The 20,328-nt window shown below is 38.1% G+C and overlaps 1 protein-coding gene across 2 annotated transcripts in view; it reads right to left on the reverse strand.

Annotated features, from left to right (window-relative positions):
• The window catches only part of GRIP1 (glutamate receptor interacting protein 1), a 225,827-nt gene that overhangs the window by 53,961 nt on the left and 151,538 nt on the right, over nucleotides 1-20,328 (reverse strand). For both annotated transcript variants that reach the window (XM_049782734.1, XM_049782735.1), the window contains 2 exons: nucleotides 14,113-14,193; nucleotides 2,736-2,805 (listed from right to left, as the gene is read on the reverse strand). In XM_049782734.1, the coding sequence (XP_049638691.1) occupies nucleotides 2,736-2,805; nucleotides 14,113-14,193 (151 nt within the window). The remainder of the gene's footprint in view (nucleotides 1-2,735; nucleotides 2,806-14,112; nucleotides 14,194-20,328) is intronic.

The following is a 20,328-nucleotide window of genomic DNA, read 5'->3' on the forward strand; positions in this document are numbered from 1 at the left end:
TTCAAAGGAAAAGAAGCAGCTCTTCAGCTGTTTCTCGATTGCATTTTATTAATATCCCACCTATTTTTCCAGGCCTCTTTGTATGGCCGCTGTGACATTAATTTGCCGATATTAAAAACATTTCCCCTTGCTTATTTTAATTAAACAAGGACACCCAGATAATCTTTTCTCAGAAAATTTAATTTCCTAGGAAGAGAGACCACAGGCTACCAAGACAGTGCCCTGAGCCTCAGTTAAACCATACTCATTACACGGTCACCTTGTGACCCTCATGTTAATCCCTTTCTTGCACAACTTTTGGTCTTTGGCAATCCAGTTCCTAGGAAGGGGTTGAGAGAGAATGAATGCAGTCAAAGTGTGACAGAATTGATGGAGGCCTCAAACTCTACACATTTGCTATTACAACTGGCACCTGAAAACTCAGTCACAGGGTGAAAATGTGAAGTGACTGCCACTGATCTGGAAATGGCACTGGGAGTTTATGAGAATTGACGGTGACAAACATGGCCTGGTGAGTGGTTTCTTTCAATTTACTTTTTTCTAGAACACGCTCCCAGCTTGGACTCTCCTAGGAGTGTCTTGAACACTTGTTCTGAGCCTGTAGTTACAGTGCTTGGAGACAATTGTGCTAGGAAGGACTACAGTAGGCAGTGCTGAGGGTGGGTAAAGGGGGAACGTGAAGCTGAGAATGGAACTCAGTAGCTCACAAATGCTAGGCCATATTACGAGAGCCCATATCCCTAGTTCTGGGAAAAGTCTTTTTAAACAAGAATTTGAATACTTTATTTAAAGACTGGGTTTACAAAGTTGCTCAAAATACATTTGTTTCTAGCATTCAATGTTTGAAAACCAATCCTACCACCAGTGTAATTTTCCCTCCACCATGGTGCTCAGTTTCTTACCTACCTCACAAGCCTGCTCCTTTGGCAGGCAAGAACTAATTTACACTGCTTGTTACATCTAAATGGTAATGTAATTAGTGAAAAAAAGACTTTCAGTAAAAGAATATTTGTGAAAATTGTTAAATCTCACAACGGGGTTCTTAAGTCATTGTCTGAAGTTTTACTAGGCTGTTTATTGCTAGCTAACATTCTGCATTATTGGTTTTGTTTGTTGAGCTTAGGTAGCTTCTATGGCACTTTTGCATCAAATTTGGTGTGTTCCTACTGGGGTATTAGTATTGAAAAATTTGTAGGTATCATGAGGTTACTTATGCTGATGCCACCATATATAGTGTTGGGGATTTGCACAAGAATCCACCTCAAGGCCACTATGAGGCCTTACTTCCTGTACTATCTCTTCAGTCTCCAAAATGTTCTTCTTGATGGTACTGATAAGGTGTTTTTTTAAAAATTTTAATTGAAAGTCAAAAACAGTCACATCCATATTGTTTATCTCCCTTCCTATCCCTTCCCTCCTTCCCTCCTTCCCTCCTTCCCTCCTTCCTTCCCTCCTTCCCTCCTTCCTTCCTTCCTTCCTTCCTTCCTTCCCTCCTTCCTTCCCTCCTTCCCTCCTTCCTTCCTTCCTTCCTTCCTTCCTTCCCTCCTTCCTTCCCTCCTTCCCTCCTTCCTTCCTTCCTTCCTTCCTTCCTTCCTTCCTTCCTTCCTTCCTTCCTCCCTCCCTTCCTTCCTTCTTCCCTCCCTCCCTTCCTTCCTTCTTCCCTCCCTCCCTCCTTTCCTTCCTTCCTTCCTTCCTTCCTTCCTTCCTTCCTTCCTTCCTTCCTTCCTTCCTTCCTTCCTTCCTTCCTTCCCTCCCTCCCTCCCTCCTCTTCTTCCTTCCTTCCTTTCCTTCCTTTCCTTCCTTTCCTTCCTTTCCTTCCTTTCCTTCCTTCCTTCCTTTCCTTCCTTTCCTTCCTTTCCTTCCTTTCCTTCCTTCTTTCCCTTCCTTCCTTTCCTTCCTTCCTTTCCCTTCCTTCCTTCCTTCCTTCCTTCCTTCCTTCCTTCCTTCCTTCCTTCCTTCCTTCCTTCCTTCCTTCCTTCCTTCCTCTTCCTTCCTTCCTTCCTTCCTTCCTTCCTTCCTTCCTTCCTTCCTTCCTTCCTTCCTTCCTTCCTTCCTTCCTTCCTTCCTTCCTTCCTTCCTTCCTTCCTTCCTTCCTTCCTTCCTTTTCCTTCCTTCCAGGCTGAGGTGTGTGGTCAGTGCTTACTCCTACTACTTGCATGTAGCTGACCCTGATTTGATCCCTGGCCACCAAATATACCAGGATTGAACCCCTGAGCACAGAGTCAGGAGTAGGTTTTGGGTACTGCCAGAGGTACACCCTTCTACTATTAGTGACTCATAAAAGACCTTGAACAACATTTTCTGGTTATGGAGTATATAATGTTTATAATGGGTACAAAAATAAGCTGACATAAAGGGGAGATATCTACACAGCCATTAAATTAGGGATGTCAAACATGATCAATATCCTGGCTTCCTGGAAAATAATGAGAATACCATGCATGGTTCATTAGCAAAGTCTTCCCTGGTTGTAGAAGAGGTCATTTATGCTTTAATCAAGACACATCTTGAGGACCAAATATAGCTCAATAAGCTATGTTCACGCTTCACAAGTTGAAGGCCTAATTTTAATCTACAACAACTTATGGACACACTCAAGCACTGAGCATGGAGTCATCTCTAAATAGCCCTGGGTCCAACAACAACAACAACAACCACAACCACAATCACAACCAAACAACAACAGCAACAACAACAAAACATGTATTGGAATGAATCAGAAAATCTTTCCTTACCTGTGTGCCACACTGCCTTTCTTGATATCGGAAATGACAAGGGGGTCTCCTGGTTTTCTGCTGGAGGGCGCTATATTAATGGAGATAGAAGAGTCACATGTTTCCATCCATGATTCAGCCATTACTGTACATTTTGCTGTTTCATACCAACTTCACATGAGTACAGTTTGTATGAATGTAAAGATGATAAACAAATGAATTAGAATCTATTTCTATCACACTTCTAAGTAGAATATTTGCATCAGAGTTTTATAAATTTAACCACAAAGGCAAAGACAATTACATTTGCATCTGAAGAATCTTTTGAGAGGTTGAAATATTTTAAAATCAGTGATTTTCAAAAGGAAGAGATATCAGGGGTGCTCCTTATATATTCTTTTTTGGGGGGAGTTTTCCATAACTAACCATATTCAGGTTTTATTTCTGGCTTTGTGCTCAGATATTATTCTTGATGGGGCTCCAAGGACCATCCACAGTGCTGAAGACTCAACCAGAGTCAGCTTCAAAGAAGTCAAGTAACTTGTCTGCTGTACTCACTCTCCAGTCCCACTCCACATACTTTTTTCCTTTTTGGGCCCCACCCTATTACACTCAGGGGTCACTTCTAGCAATGCACTCAGAAATCGCTTCTGGCTCTGGGGACCTTATGAGACACTGGGCGATTGAACCAAGGCCCATCCTAGATTGGCTGCATGCAAGTCAAATGCCCTACCACACTACTATCGCTCCAGCCCCCTCCACAAATGCTTTTATGTGACCCCTTCTTCACCTTCCTTTACTCCTGTACAATGATGAGAAACTACTCTTTATAGAACTGTGCCATTTAACTCAACTACACTAAGTGGGAAAGTGGAAAGAATGCATGATTTTAGAGTTGTTAAATGAATGAAATCGTCCTAGATAAACTGTAAAAGTTTTAACTTGCTCACCAATTTGTGGAATGCTCACAGATTCTAGAATGCTCTGCGAGTGTTCTAGAATAAAGTGACTTAATTTTGTTGTCAGCAATACATTTTGGAGCTACTTAGGACTTTATACATATTCATAAATGTACATTATACATTAATTGAATTTATTGGTAAAATTATATTTTTTTGCTATATTTCCATGTGATGAGAATTAAAAGCAATAAATAATGATTTGACTGAGTACAAATCCTGAGATGAACTATAGCTGTACAAATGCACAAAGCCACTATACCTGGAAAGTTCACATTGAATTTATTTATTTGATATCTTACCATTTCATGCCATATCAATATTTGTACAGAACAAATTGCCTCCAAGAGATGTTTTTACAACTTGAAGCTGGGAGTGATTTGTTTTTAAAGATCATTAAAAGGCCCCTAAAGTGATATTTTTATTATAAGCAGTCTGATCACCCTATAACAATTACAGAACCATATCATATCCCATAATCCCATCTGAATCCCAAGAAAATGATTATGCATAAGAGCAGATGGTTTAATATCTCAATACAACACTGAAGGAAAACAAACACATATGAGTACCTTGCCACTGTCTAAATTTGTTCAGAGTTAATGCTAATATGACTTAATTCAATCATTTTCTCAACTGCTAGCCAAGAATGCAAAACACTTGATTCACTACAATTAGTTCATAATTTAAAACTCCACTCAATGAGTTGAAATAATTCCTCTAGAGAAATATATTCATCTAGCATTTCTACTAATGTCATATTTCAGAACATCAAATTGTTCTGGGCATAGGGCACAAAATTAAAATGTTGCTATTATCAGCCTGTATGACTTTGTTAGTATCTGCCAATGAATTATAGACAATATTTTTCGAAGCTGTCATAGCCCTCACAGACCAATGTTTCTCTGGTTAAAGCTGAATCTATGGAGAAACTCAAAGGACTTCAGTACATGCTAGTATGTACTTGTATGTACTAGGGCACTTGTATGTTCTAGGGTCTTAGTTCCTCTCCTTGCTCCTTACTGATCCTCTCCCATCCTATCACCCCACTACTGCCAGGCATGATGCTGGTGGTCTCAAGCACCACTGGACCAAACATCATGGAACAGCCAGAATACTGAACTATCAGGTGCACACATGCAGGCCAAATAGAAAGTAGCCCCTGGACTCCCTGAGCACCCTACAAGTCTCCACCCCAAATGCAAAATATCAATGTTGCATTAAAATAATTTGAAAGAAAACAAAAATAGATATAACAAAGTATGCTGAAGTCATTTCTGTCATCTTTGGAACAGAGAAGTCACCGTGTGATTTTTTTTTTTTTTACAGTGTGATTTCTTGGACAAACCCATACAGCTTTGCTAAAAAGCTAAAACTGTTCTACAGACATGTGGAGTTACATTTACTAAGTTCTCTATCTCTTGGTAAAAAAAAATAATTTCTTTATTTAACCACCATGGTTACATAAATATTCATAGTTGGGTTTAAGTCACCACTTTCCTCCTATCCCACCCCTGCCTGCATTCCATTTCTTTCTCTCACTATCATTGTCATGGTAGTTGTTAGTGCAGTTATTTCTCTAACTGCACTGACCACTCTTTGTGGTAAACTTTATTTCATGGGCTGGTCCTTCCAGATGTCCTCCTACATCTCTATTTTCTCTGGGTATTATTATCATACTATCTTTTATTTTATTTATTTATTAATTTTTTGGTTTGGGGGTCAAACCCGGCACTGCTCAGGGGTTCCTCCTGGCTCTGTGCTCAGAAATCGCTCCTGGCAGGCTCAGGGAAACATATAGGATGCCGGAATTCGAACCACCATCCTTCTGCATGCAAGGCAAATGCCTTACCTCTATGTTATCTTCTCTCTGGCCCCAAACTTTATTTTTCTTTAATATCACAGGTAAGTGAGACTGTTCTGTGTCTATCTCTCTCTACTGACTTATTACACTCAGTTGATAGTCTCCATGTCCATCCATGAGTAGGAAAATTTGATGACTTCTTTTTTCCTAACAGCTGCTTAGTATTCCATTGTGTAGATGTACCATAGTTTCTTTGGCCACTCATCTGGTTTCAGGCACCTGGGTTTATTTCCATATTCTGATTATTGAAAAAAGGAGTACCAAGGGCACTTTTTTTGTATTGTATTTATGTGTTCCTAAAGTTTATCCCTAGTCGTGGTATTGCTGGATCAATGGGAGCTCAATTTCATTTTTTTTTTTTTTTTGCTTTTGAGAAATATCTATATTGTTTTCCAGAAAGGCTGAAATGGTGGCATTCCTACTGGCAGTGATGAGAGTTTCTTTCTCCTCACATCATACTAGCACTGGTTAGTCTTGTTCTTTGTAATGTGTGCCAGTCTCTATGGTGTGAGGTGATATTTTATTGTTGTATTGATTTGCATCTTCCTGATGACTAGTGATATGAAGCATTTTTTTTTTCATGTGCCTTTTAGCCATCTGTATTTCTTCTTTGAGAAAATGTCTTCTCATTTCTTCTTCCCATTCTTTGATGGAGTTATATATTTTTTTCTCGTTGAGTTCTTTAAGTGCCTTGTATATCTTAGCTATGAGCTCCTTATCTGATTGGTACTGGGTGAATAATTTCTCCCACTCCACGGGTGGCCTTTGTATCCTAGTCACTGTTTCTTTTGAAATGAAAATGCTTCTCAGTTTAATGTAGTCCCATTTTTATTTCTCCTTCCATTTGTTTGGACAGTGCTGTATTCTATCCAAATAAGTATGACCTCATGCTTCAGTCTTTGGGCTGAGTGTTGAGAGTGGGGGTGAGGAACGTACAGGTTGGTCAGTGATGGTTTGAATATCTTAGTATCATAGTCGAATTCTTCACTTACTGACTCACAAGCCAAAGCATGCTTTGTAGTGCTTTGAAACATTAAAACCAGTTACCAACAGTTAATGAAAAAGTACATTTCATACAGAAATTAGTAAAACAATGTCATAGATTTTTTAAAATGCTGAACTAAGCAGCCAGAAGACTTGGGTTCAAAATCCTAACTCTAGGACTGGAAAGAGAATGCAAAGAGCTGAACACATGATTTGCAAGCAGGAGGCCGGGACTTCTGCCCCAGCACCACATGATACCCATTGGGAACAGTCCCTAAGCACAGAGTAAGGAATAGTGTCAGTCTACCATGAGCTATGTACTTTCACCCACCACAAAATCCTGAATACCATTTATTGATCATGGGTGTTTGAGCACACCATCTTATATTTTTAATATTTATCTAAAATATGGAGATGAAAAATAATAGTGGTGACCGTAGGGCTTTGTTGGAAGGATTGTATGAACTACTATATCTAAAGTGACTGGGCCAGTGCACAGAGAATGCCCTTCATTTGGCAATGTGGCATTCCTTCATCCCTGTATTTTAGATAGAGCCTCCAACCTAGTCTCTTGAACTGATGATACTAACCTAATTGCTTCATCTAGCTGGTTTGAGTTTCTGGGCTGGTGATCTTCTGCATGAAAGTATATGAGCATTTACTTTGTGCTTTGACTTTTTATTGGATTTATACATAGAAGCATCCCTTTATTTAACACATAGTCACAGCTATAAGAGAGGCTCTTCTGCTCTGAGCCCTGGCCTGGGAGAAGCAAGGTGAAAGGAGAAGCAGGGCTGGCTAAATCTCATAAGGATCTTAGGCAAGAAATTGTTTTCTCTCATCTGCAAAGTGATTCAGAATGGGAAAGCCATACATACACCTCCTAGTGGGGGAGGTTTTACCAAATGTGTCAAGATGCTAGCTTAGGAAAGAAGGACAACAAAAAGGTGATTAAAATCTCAAAAAGAACAAGTCACAATGGCTTGAACTCTTAATAGAAATCAAAAGAATAAAAAAAATAGGACAAGGAAAAAGTTATACAAAATCTCATTTTATATGACGCACATTCAACTTTAAATAATGTTTCTGCACACATATACTTCATAAATTTTGTGTTTGTTTTCTGGACACACCCAGTAGTGTTCAGTGATTACTCCTGGCTATGTACTCAGAAATCGTTCCTGGCTTGAGGGACCATATGGGACTCTGGTGAGCGAACTGTGGTTCATTCTGGGTCAGCTTCGTGCAAGGCAAACACCCTACTGCTGTGCTATTGCTCTAGCTCCATAAATTTGTTTTTGTATTTGTTTTGGAGTCATACCTGATGGCACTCGGGGTCACTCTTGGCTCTGCACTCAGAAGTCGCTTCTGGAAGGCTTGAGGGACCATATGGGATGCTGAGATTCGAACCACCATCTGTCCTGGGTTGGCCGAGTGCAAGGCAAACACCCTACTGCTGTGCTATCGCTCTGGCCCCACCATAAAATATTTTTTATTCGAATTCTTTACTTGGATTCAAAATCTTAACTATAAAATTTAGTCTTTAATTTAAAAATCAGCTTTAATTATTTTACTCCATAAAATCATTTTTATTCAACTTTTTTACTTGTTTTCAGTGTTTTTCTCAAAAATTTAAAGTTTCTGAGTTCCCTACAAATTTTTTTAGAACTCATTATCATTACTTTTTTATACAACTCTTTTGTAATCCAGTAGGGTCCCCTGAGCCTGCCGGAGTAATTCCTGGAAGAAACTCTGAACACTACTGGGTTGCCCCCCACTAAAAAAACCATCATTAGTACCTTTAGCATCATAAGACACTGCTTCTCTGGAGAGAGGAATTGAGTTACAAAATAATAGAGAAAAGAGAAAAGAACACTGGAAAGCAAAAAATATGACAGAAACAAAAATGCTCGACAAAATTACTGCAATACATTTTGAGGAAAATTCTAGTAATTTGAACAAAACAACAAGGAACTGATGCATACAGAAGAGGGAATTTGTATGGAATAAATGCACTTGACACAATATGCAAATAGTAGGCATTACATAAACAGGAAAGAAAAGCATCAAATAAATAATATAAGAGTATTTCCTACAATCACTGAACAGCGCAATATATTTTTGACTAGTGGTTGAAAATAGACCCAAAATGTGAAAATGGGGGTGAGAGGAGGAAGTGTCCAACATTATATTCATATAAACAAGAACCAGGACCTCAGAATTATGTCAAATTTTCATCACATCTCTTGGAACTACAAAGCAGTGGGTGAATGATTGCCAGTATATGAAGGAAAATTATTTCCAATCTAGTGTTTTTTTAATCTATCAATCAAAAGTGAAGGTTAAAAAGAAGTCTGCTGATATCTCACATATTTCTGAAATATAATAATAATTAAATGTGAACCAATAGAGTATTTCAAATACATTCTATCTAGCTATTCATGGAACATATTCTGCTATTTAAGTATTTCAGTGAAATTGTGCGGTATATGTCCTTGGGACCAGTACAAGTAGGATGTTTTCATTGCATTCACCCAATCCAGGTTCCATGTCTGGCATCCTGTATGGTCCCCTGAGGAAGCAACAGTAGTGATTTCTGAGTACAGAGCCAGGATTAACCCAGCAGCACCTCCAGATGTGGCCAGAAAAGAAAAGAACAGAACAAAAACCAGTGTGGTAAATGTCCAAAGCTATATTGGAGACCTCCCTCACTCCCTTCCCACCACACTGTCTGTCTCCTAGAATTTTATTTAATTGTAATCATATATATGATTATATATATAACCTGATTTAAAAAACAAGGTACTTAATTTCATCTGAGGCAGTGTAGAGTTTTTATCGCCAAGTTGGCAAAAACCATGGACAATTCTTTTCTGAATATGCTTAAAACTTAGAGGAAAAAATGACAGATTCCTTGTATGGGTCATAAAGGCTGCTTTATGAGTTTTATAAAAATAGATAAAGCAAGCCTTTGTTTCTGCAAACAATTCAATCACAGTGAAAAAAATATAAAAGATCCAACGGATTGGTTTCACTCACAAAATGCTGCCTTTTGCTTTTCTAATATGGGATTTGGGCAGTTTCATCAATCTGCTCGTGACAGGGATGATGGGGCTGTCAGCCCGCCAATGAGTCGATGCAGCACAGCCAGAGTGAAGAAGGACTGAAGGGGCTGGCATTTCTACTTAGCCTTTGATAAGGTCTGGGTTTGGGGGCAGGTTTTCTAGCACTTTCTTCTCCATGCAATGGGTATGGATAGCACCGTGTGACTTTGAACATTAAATGAGAAAATCTATTAATTGGTGTGCTGTGCCTGCCACAAAAAAGAGCCAATAACAAAAGTACAAAAGAGAAAACCATATCAGGAACACTCCAACATCTCTCTATCTCTCTCTTTTTTTTTTTGCAAATACTGAATTAGAGTGCAACAAATCTTTATTCAAAATAATGTCAAAAACCATCATGTACCTAAGGAATCAACTTAATGAAAATTGTGAGTAATTTGTACTGTGAAAACTAAATCACTTAAGAGGGACAGAAGACTTCAGTAAGTAGAAAATTCATGAATTGGAATATTAAGTATTGCCATCCAACATCTCTTAGAAAGAACCCTGGCAGGGCAATTGATCAATGGAGATCACTGTGAAAAGGTAGGTGGGCTGCAAGGGCAATGTGCTGAGTCCTGATTGGCTGAGGTGTCCCAAATCCCTCTTGAATAATTCATTTCATTTTTAAAAAAATAATTTTTATGTTGTCCAAAGTGGATTACAAATCTTTCACTGTAATATTTTAGGTACATAGTGATATTGAATCAGGGGCATTCTCACCACCAATGTTGTCCTTTTTCTACCCCTATTCCCAGCATGCATCCCTTCATTCCATTTTATCTGTTATAATAAATGACTTCCTATTATAGCAATAACATCAATAAAAGTGATGTCTGATGCTAATGTGCTATGAATATCTCATCAGTACCATAGAAAATTAGTCTAAAACTGCTCACCACATCCAAAATCACAGGAACTCATTTCTCAGTCAATTAGGTATAAAGAGTGAGTCAGAAGTCAAGCATGAAGCCCCTGGTGCTGTTTCCATAGAGGGAGCCTTGAGGCCTGGCACCCAGAATTCTCAAAGTCAAGAGAGAAAGGATTTTGTAGACGAAAAGTGGAAAACACCCACCAGTCCTCACAGCAACTCAGTTTCACTCTTTCTTCTGCTTGATTCCAGTAGCCATTATATTTTGTGGGGGCAGAGCACTACTTAAAGGGGCTCACAGGACTCTGGGTATAAATAGATGATCATCCAACAACTACCATTTGTTATACAGTTCACGGTGTATTCCAGACATTTCACACCCTAAAATTCATTTAGATTCTCTATAGTCCTACAAACATAGCAGTGAGGAAGTTAGGCTCAGGGAGATGAAGGGAGTCAGGAAAGAGAATTTGAGTTCTAAGTCTTGAATAATTTCCCAAGTGAAAGTCTCCTTTCCTTAGTTCACAAATAACCTGTGCAAATGTCTATATTCCCCTCATGTCCCTCAGAAGCCCAATTCCAGAAAAGCACAGTGGCGAATAGTGTTTATAGATAGACTCCACACTCTCACTCACTCACCAAAGACAAGCATAAAATAAGTACCAAGAAGGATGTTTGGAAAGATAACACAGGAGGTAAAGCACTTAACTTGTATGTGGTCACTTTGGCTATGACCCAGGTGTCATCCCCAGCACCCAGTCCTCTGAGTAACATCTGAAGCAGCCCCTGAGCTCAGAGCCACGAGTAAGCCCTGAAAATTTAGGCCTTAGAAGTTTATAAGAAATTTTGACTTTTTTTTTAATTCTTCCTTTTTAATAAAAATTTAGGCATTAAAATTTTATAAAAAATGTTGACTTTATTTTTTATATTTTGGGGCCACACCCAGTGATGCTCAGGGGTCACTCCTGGTTATGCTCTCAGAAATCACTCCTGGCTTGGGGGACCATATGGGATGCTGGGGATCGAACCACGGTTCGTCCTGGGTGAGCTACTTGCAAGGTAAACACTCTACCGCTTGTACCATCATTTCAGCCCTAAATGCTTAATTTTTAATTGGCAATACACATTCCCTCCAACTCCCCCCCCCCACAGCCCCAGGAGATACAATCTCAACCTCAATATGGAGATGACTAGCTGAGTAAATGGAATTCTAACTTTAGGAAAGCTGATAAGCAAGCAGGCTTGACAACCAGGAATAGCACAAGACTTTTAGCTTCCATAAATAGCTAGAGTTTATGACTGGTTAAAATTCAGGCTATCCTTGGGAGTGATGTTTGTAGTGATGGTTGATGTGCGTACAAAGGGGAGAACTTGGGGTAAGAAAAAAATGAGTTTTAGAAGTAATACCTAGGACATACACAAAATTATTCTGAAGTATATTTTTAGTGACTTTTCAGATAACCAAAATACTCTGTAGTTGTTTATACACGGCTATCGCAAATAAACCTCACATGTAAACACTATAAAAAAGGAATAGAGGATCAGAGATTAATAGCATAAGGTCTTGAGTATAGTTAACCCTGGTATGACACCTTGTAGCACATAACTCCCAAACATCACTGGGTGCAACCTTAGAGGCCTGGAGGGTGGGTCAAATAATCCCTAGCACCATCAGTACTGAACTCTCATTGCAATGAACCACCAGCATGGTTGGCCTACAATCAACAATAGCAGGGAGCCCAGGGTCTCCTAAGCACAGTCTGAAAGGCCTTCCCAAACAAATAAATGAGATAGAGGTTGAATCTTCCATAACCCCATTTCCTCATTCCACTAACCACAACATAGAGACACATCACATATATTTTTCCCAGAAAGGCAATCTAGGGAGTTGGGGGAAGGGCCATAGGGTCCTTCTCTGTCATATGTCTTCTTGATCTTTTATTTATTTTTGTTTTTTTGAGTAATACTTTGCTCAGGGTTGACTCCTGGTTCTATATTCAGAGATCACTCTTGGATGGCTTGGGGAACCATATGGTATGTTAGGGGTTGAGCCTGAGTCAGCCATGTACTCTATTCACTGTACTAGCTCTGTGGTTTCTGTCCTTTTACTCTCAGCATTTATTCTATTGTAGCTTCACAGGTTTTTGTGTTGCACAAAATATTTGTGATTTATTGGTTATAAATAAAATTTCATTTTCAGTATTGTACTTTCTAAGTGGTATTGGACAACTGCATTTCATCCTATTCAGTTGAGAACTTTTTATATTAGCCTTGACTGCAGACATAAATGCTTTCTGACAGAGTGTACTGAGGTATCTTTATGCATTCTTATCACTCTTGCTTGAGGACCACTACTTGGTCAAAGGCACTGTCTCTAGGTCTCCTTTGGTCTTAATATTCTTGGCTTAATATTCTTGGGATTATTTATGAATAAACAATGTATGAATACTATAAGCAGGAAAAAACTTAATTTTTCATTCTATAAAATTCCACTAAGCTAAAATTTTCAATAATTTTTATTTATCACAGTAGTGATAAATCCAGAGTCTGAGGAAAGGAGGAAATTAAACACACCTATGCGCTTTGTTGTTCTTTTTGGGTTTGGTTTCAAAGTCATACCTTGCAAGGAAGAAATTCAGGAATTGACTAAAGAAAATGACATTATTTTAGACTTGCAAGATAAATTATATAAAGTGGAGAGAAAGGAAGATAGTCTTAGATTTAAATAAATTCTATTGTTAAATATATTATGGTGGAAACGCAATTCACTAAAGTATACCACTATAATGGAGAACACCTACAAACATTTATTTTTCATTTTATTTATTTATTGGTCATAAGTAGTAATACTTAGGGGACCTTGCAGTGTTGGCAACTGAACTCAGGACTCCCACATGCAAAGTATGCACTCTAGTTGAGCTATATTCTGGCCTAGAACCTATATGGTCTTAAGTGCTCTTCTAAGAGGTGGCATGGCATAGTTCTTAAGTATTTACTACTTGCCAGTAACTAATTGATATATTGTTATATATATATTAGATTATATAAGTCTTATTTTTAATTATTTCAAATAGCCAACAAGATAAGAGAATTTAGTAGATATTCTATTTCAATTTTATAGTAAGATTAGAGAGGGTTTAAGTGCATTGCCCCATTCAGACAACTAATAAATGATATGAGTGTGACTGGATTCACATTTTTATATCATTGTATGGAAACTTGGCAATTATTTTGTCATATCTATAGATTATTGAATAATATTATTATCTAGTATAATTTTTTTAAATTTCAATATATATTTTTGGCTTTTGGGTCACACCTGGTGGCACTCTGGGGTTACTACTGGTTCTGTGCTCAGAAATCACTCCTGGCAGGCACAGGGGACCATATGGGATGCCAGAATTTGAACCACCATCCATCCTGGATCAATTGCTTGCAAGGCATATGCCTTACCGCTGTGCTATCTTTTTGGCCCCAAATTTCAATATTTTTAAGATGAAAGACATAGTGACATCTAGAGAAAGTTTTATAAAAGATATTAAAAACATGTACATAGCTATGAACAATAGCTGATTTTTAAAATCTTACATTTTAAAAGAAAAGCACGTCTACTTACAGCTTATGGTTATTCCGAGTTCCACGTTGTGCTTCTTAGGGAGCTTTACATGAAATGTTCCACTACTTGGGATGACAGACTCTGTAATTTCAAAATTTAAAAAAGCATATTTATATAGGACCAGGAAAAATGGAATTCCAATACAAGTGAGTCAAAAAATTTTGTTTTTTACAAAATAAAATAAATTTTGTTTTGTCTCTTTGGGCCACACCTGGTGATGTTCAGGGTTTATTCCTAGTTTTCTCCTGCTCAGGGATCACTCCTGACAGTGCTTGGGAGACCTTATAGAATGCTGGGGATCAAATCTTAATTGGTTGCATGCAAGGCAAGTACCTTACCCTGTCTACTATTGCTCCAGCCCCAAGAATATTTATGACCATGCCATTCAAACTGTACCTGTGTAAATGAATGTCTGGAAAATTCCAATAAAACAAGCTTCTGGCCACCTAAGCTCAACAAACAAAACCAACAACACAGAATGCTCAATTTGCAACAAACAGCTTAGTAAGCCTTCAGAAAATGATTTAATGATTCAATTATAAGATATAACAATTTTCATAAATTTTCTTTTACTGATTTTTCTTTGTAATTCCATTACCATTAGTTGTAAATTATTTTGTGCCTGCCAAATAGGGTGAGCTTGGAAGGTGGGTGGGAAACTGGGGTTAATGGTGGAGGGCATGTTACACTGCTAGTAAAATTGGTGTTGGAACATTGAAGTCCAGAAACAATTGTTTATGAACAACTTTGTAAACCATGGTGTTTAAATTATGTAATTAAAAATACAACAAAAAAGAAAAGCATCTAGTGATGATCATGTTTATGCAGTCACTAGTTTAAAAATGAGTTCAAAAAATAAGTAAGAAATGAGTTTTAAAAAAATTTTTAAAAAAGGGGCCAGAGAGCTAGCATAGAGATAAGGCATTTGCCCTTCATGCAGAAGGACGGTGGTTTGAATCCCGGCATCCCATATGGCCCCCTGTGCCTGTCGGGGGCAATTTCTGAGCATAAAGCTGGAAGTATCCCCTGAGCGCTGCCGGGTGTGACCTAACCACCCCCCCCAAAGAAATGAGTTCAACATTTCTGAAATATGACTTAAGCAATATCTCCTTCAAATTTGCTAGAGATTCAAGTTAAAATATATAATCTAGGGAATCAGGATCTCTGAAGAGAAAGCCTAGAGACCAATATATAAAACATATCTCTCAGGTGATTCTCAATTATACTAAGGTTTAAAAAATCACAGGTGTTCACTTGACACATATAAATGTTTACTTTTTTTTTTTTTTTTTTTTTTTGGTGGTGGTACTGGGGATCAAACTTCGGAACTCACATAGGCAAGACAAGCATTCTACCACTGAGCTATATCACTGGTCAACATTTACTCTCTTGTTTTGAGAGGGTTGGTTTTTGGGGCACAAAGGTTGATGCTTAGGGCCTACTCCTGACTCTATTCAGGGATCACTCTTGGTGTGCTTGAGGATGATATGGGGTGCTGGGAATCAAACCAGGTGAACAGTGTGCATGGAAGCTCCTTACTTGCTATACCCTCTTTTAGGCCTAACATCTATACTCTTATAAGCTCATGTTTTCTCAATAAATCAAAAATGAAAAAATGTTGAACAAACAAAAATCATAAGTCTTGGAGCTAGAGATGTAGTTCTAGTAGAAGCACAAAAGCCTTGCTTAAAAAAATAAAAAGAAAGAAAGGAAAGAAAGAAGAAAGGAAGGAAGGGGGACCTGAGAGATAGCACAGCGATCGGCATTTGCCTTGTATGTGGCCGACCCAGGACTGATAATGGATTGATTCCTGGCATCCCAATGATCTCCCGAGATCAGAACCAGGAGTAACCCTGAGAGGGAAAGAAAAAAAAAAGGAAAGAAAAAGAAAGAAAAGAAGAAAGGAATGAAGGAAGGAAGGAAGAGAGGGAGGAAGGAAGGAAGGAGGGAAGGAAGGAAAAGCAAGCCAAAACTATTCTATTTCTGCCTTGGCAGAAAGTTGTTGTTTTGGGTACCTGTAATCTTCCATTCCTGGCTGCACCTTCCACTCGGCTCTTCACTCCTACTAGAAGGAGTGCAGCTGGGACCTTCTACATTCTTCCTAACTCTTTTGTTCTGCCAAGGGGCTGATAAGTAGTATGTATATTGATAACTTTAACTTCATTATTCTCCTCAAGGAACAACCCACTGATGTGCCACATCTATTTCTTGGTTTGCTTATTCATGAAGAACTCATAAGTAGGACTTGAGATAAGTGAAATGTTTATCTCTCCCAGCGAATTTCAGAAAGAATGACTAATTTTAACTGATTGGTAGAAAAGTTACAAAGGAGGTCAATGAAGAACACTTAAGGGTTCTTTACTTCCTTGCTTAAGGTCTGCAATTGTTATAAAAATTGACTTTCAAAGTTTCTCTCAACAAGCTCATAGAACCAGGGTTGTTGTATGTAGCTCAGGGTTAGAAGGTGTGTGATATAAGCATGATGCCCTGGGTTCTCTTTCTTTTTCTTTCTCTTTCTGTCTTAACTTTAAGTCCCTAGAAAGTCTGTTATAATTCACTGAAGGGAATCAGCAAGTATTTATACACTACTCAAATGCATACTTTCTATCCATCTCTTTTCTGAATCCTAGGAAAAGACTAAAAACAGACATTCTCTGCTCCTCCAAAGGATGAATAATTGCCGTCTTCATCTCATCCCCTAAGTTAAAGTTCAAACATTTAAAATAATCATATATGGGGCTGGGAGCCTTGGCACAGTGATAGGACATTTGCCTTGCATGCATCTGACTTAGGATGAACCACGGTTCAATCCCCCAGAGTCCCATATGGTTCCCCAAGCCAGGAGTGATTTCTGAGTGCACAGCCAGAAGTAATCCCTGAGCATCACTGGGTGTGGTCTAAACCCGCCCCCCCAAAAAAAACTAAAATAAGCATATAACCTGAAGGCAGAGAGAGGGGACTTGGAAATGTCCTGTTTTGTCTATATGCACCAGCAATCAATTCATAGAGAGAAGGAAAACGAAGAAACCAGATTGTAGGAGGATGGTGAGGTCCTTGAGAGAGACGGTGCTTGGCTGGGACAGCCCCTCATGCCTGATTCTTGCCTGATTCTTCCTGTCCTCAAAAGCTATGGAAAGCCTATGCACCCCTAATACACATCTCTTATCTGTCTAGCTTGAGAGTATTTCTGTTGATGACAAGTGAAAGATCTTTGACAAGTACATTGATCCATGGATTCACTATTTGTAAAACTTGTTAATCTATGCTTGCTTGTTTTAGTGTCAACTGTCTTAGAAAAAAAGTTTGGGATATTGAATCTTTATCTGATGGGTACTGAGTGATTAGTTTCTCCCATTCCATGTGTAGTCTTTGTATCCTACTCACTATTTTCTTTGAGGTGCAGAAACTTCTCTGTTTAATGTAGCCCCAATTTGTTTATCTTTGCTTCTACTTGCTTGTCAGATCAGTGGTGTTTCATCCTTTTATTTTATTTTTTATTTTATATGTCTGTCTCTCTGTCTCTCTCTGTGTCTCTGTCTCTCTGTCTCTGTCTCTGTCTCTCTGTCTCTGTCTCTGTCTCTGTCTCTGTCTCTCTCTCTCTCTCTCTCTCTCTCTCTCTGTGTGTGTGTGTGTTTTGGGCCATATCCACCATATAAGGGTTATTCCTGGCTCTGTGCTCAGAAATCGCTCCTGGAAAGTCTGGGGACTATATGAGATGCCAGGGATCAAACCTGGGTCTGTCCCGGGTTGGCTGTGTGCAAAGCAAACATTTTTTTTGCTGTGCTATCACTCTGGCCCTTGGTGTTTCATTCTTAAAGATGCATTTAACTTCAATATTATAGAATGTTCTGCCTATGTTTGCCTCTATATATCTTCTGGTTTCAGGTCTGTTATCAAGGGCTTCAATCCATTTTGATTTGACCTTTGTGCATGGTGTTAAAGAGAAGTCAAAGCTCACTTTTTTTTTGCAGGTATTTGACCAGCTTTCCCAACAACACTTGCTCCACTTTGTAATTCTTGTCCCTTTATCAAAGACTATATTATATAATATACCTGCAGGTCCTTCTCAGAATATTCAAGGCTATTTCATTGATCTGATGGTCTTTCTATTTTAGTACCTTGCAGGTTTAAAGACTACTGCTTTATAGTACAGTTAAAAGTTGGGGCAAGTGATGCATCCCATAATTTACCCCCCAAGGATTAATTAATTTATTTGTAGGCATTGATTTTTCATATAAATTTCAAGAGTTATATAAGACACTGATAGAAATTTGCAAAAAAAAAAATCTAACTCTGAGGGCCAGAAGGACTGGCTCATGATATGAAGCTTACCACAAAGAGTAGTGAGTGCAGTTAGAAAAATAACTACAGTACTAACAACTACCATGACAATGTTAATGAGTAGAAGTTGAATGCCTGTCTTGAATATAGGCAGAGGGTGGGATAGGAGAGAGATGGGGGGCATTGTGGTGGGAAAGTTGCACTGGTAAAGGGGGGTGTTCTTTGTATGACTGAAACCAAACTACAATCATGTTTGTAGAAAAAAAATCTAACCCCATACAAAAATGAGGAGAAAAAAAATGAACATTCATTTCCTCAAAGAAGAAATACAGATGGCCAAAAGACACATGAAAAAATGCTCCAAATCAATTATTATTAGGTATATGCAAATCAAAGCAACAATAAAATATCTCATATCACAGAAATTGGAACATATCAAAAAGAAAAAACAACCAATTCTGGCACAGATGTGTGTGTGGGGCGGGGAAAGGTACTCATTCACTGCTGGAGGGAATGTGGACTAGTTCAGCCTTTTTGAGAAACAATATAGATATTCCTCAAATAAACTAGAAATTGAGCTTTCATGTGACCCCACAATACCATTCCTAGGATATACCCCAGAAACACAAAAGCACAATTCAGAAAAGCCCTCTGATTCCTATGTTCATCACAAAACTATTTATAATAGCTTGAATCTATAAACAGCTCAAATTCCCAAGAAAAGATGAGTGGCTAAAGAAACTGTAATACATCTACACAAAGAAATACTATGTACCATTAGGCAAAATAAAGTGATAAAATTTGCTTATACATGTATGGATATAGGGAGTATTATGCTGAATGAAATGACTTAGCAAGAGAAGGATAAACATATAATAAACCCACTCATTTTGGGGATGTAAGAAGCATAAAAATGAGTGTAGTAATAATATTCAGAGATAATAGATTTGAGGGCCAGGAGGACCAGTCATGGTAGGAAGCTTGCCACAAATAGTGAAGCAGTGTAGTTAGAGTAGAGAAGGTTATACTATGGCAAAGGTAATTGGAAATGATCATTTTGGACAATAACTGGGTTCTGAAAGGAGTTGAAGTGATATACAATGGTACCCTTTCATTAATGATAGTGCAAACAATAGGGTCTAAAAGGAAAAAAAAGGAGAGATAAGTAAAATGCCTATTCTGGAGGCAGGTAGGGGAGAGGATGGGAGGGTAATAGAAACATTGGTGGCAGGAAACATACACTGGTCTATGTACATTGTATGATGGGAACTCAACCATGAACATCTTTGTAATTATAGTGTTTACATAAATTAATAAAAATATAAAAAGAAAAAGTGGAGGAAGATTTGCATATCTGAAGCTTGTATCTATGTTTACATCTAAGTATATAAGATCTTGCTTACAATAACCATACATGTGAGTCCTTTGAAACATAAGGCTGGGGAAAACTGGTTTAGGATGGTTACTATAGCAACATCATGGCTTCTAAATATTTAATGCAGGGAACCTTGACCAAGATTAACATTGTTAATGACACTGGAAGAGCTATTCTCACATCCTGAAAAACAGTAATGGATCACATCTGACTACAGAAGATTTGCAATATTCATAATGATGAACACATATCAACAAATGAATCTCTTTGCTCAAGCTGTTAGTTCATTTTAATCTTTAAATGCCAGCATGACTTATTTTATCTTTGGTAATTTTTCCCCTTTACAATTACTTAGTTGTTAAAGCAAAGGCACATTTAATTTGAAGTTTCTTAAAGAAATATTAGTAAGGAGGAAAAAGAGCCAATATTTGGAAAGAAAACACAAGGTTTGGAATAAGTAAACAGAATGTTTATTTTGTTAGACTCCCAAGTGATTATTTTGTGTTCCCCATGGTTTTGCTTTATCTTTGTTAATACTATAATTAAAAACACATTTGGGT

The sequence above is a fragment of the Suncus etruscus genome, chromosome 11, assembly GCF_024139225.1.
Source record: "Suncus etruscus isolate mSunEtr1 chromosome 11, mSunEtr1.pri.cur, whole genome shotgun sequence".
Lineage (NCBI taxonomy): Eukaryota > Metazoa > Chordata > Mammalia > Eulipotyphla > Soricidae > Suncus > Suncus etruscus.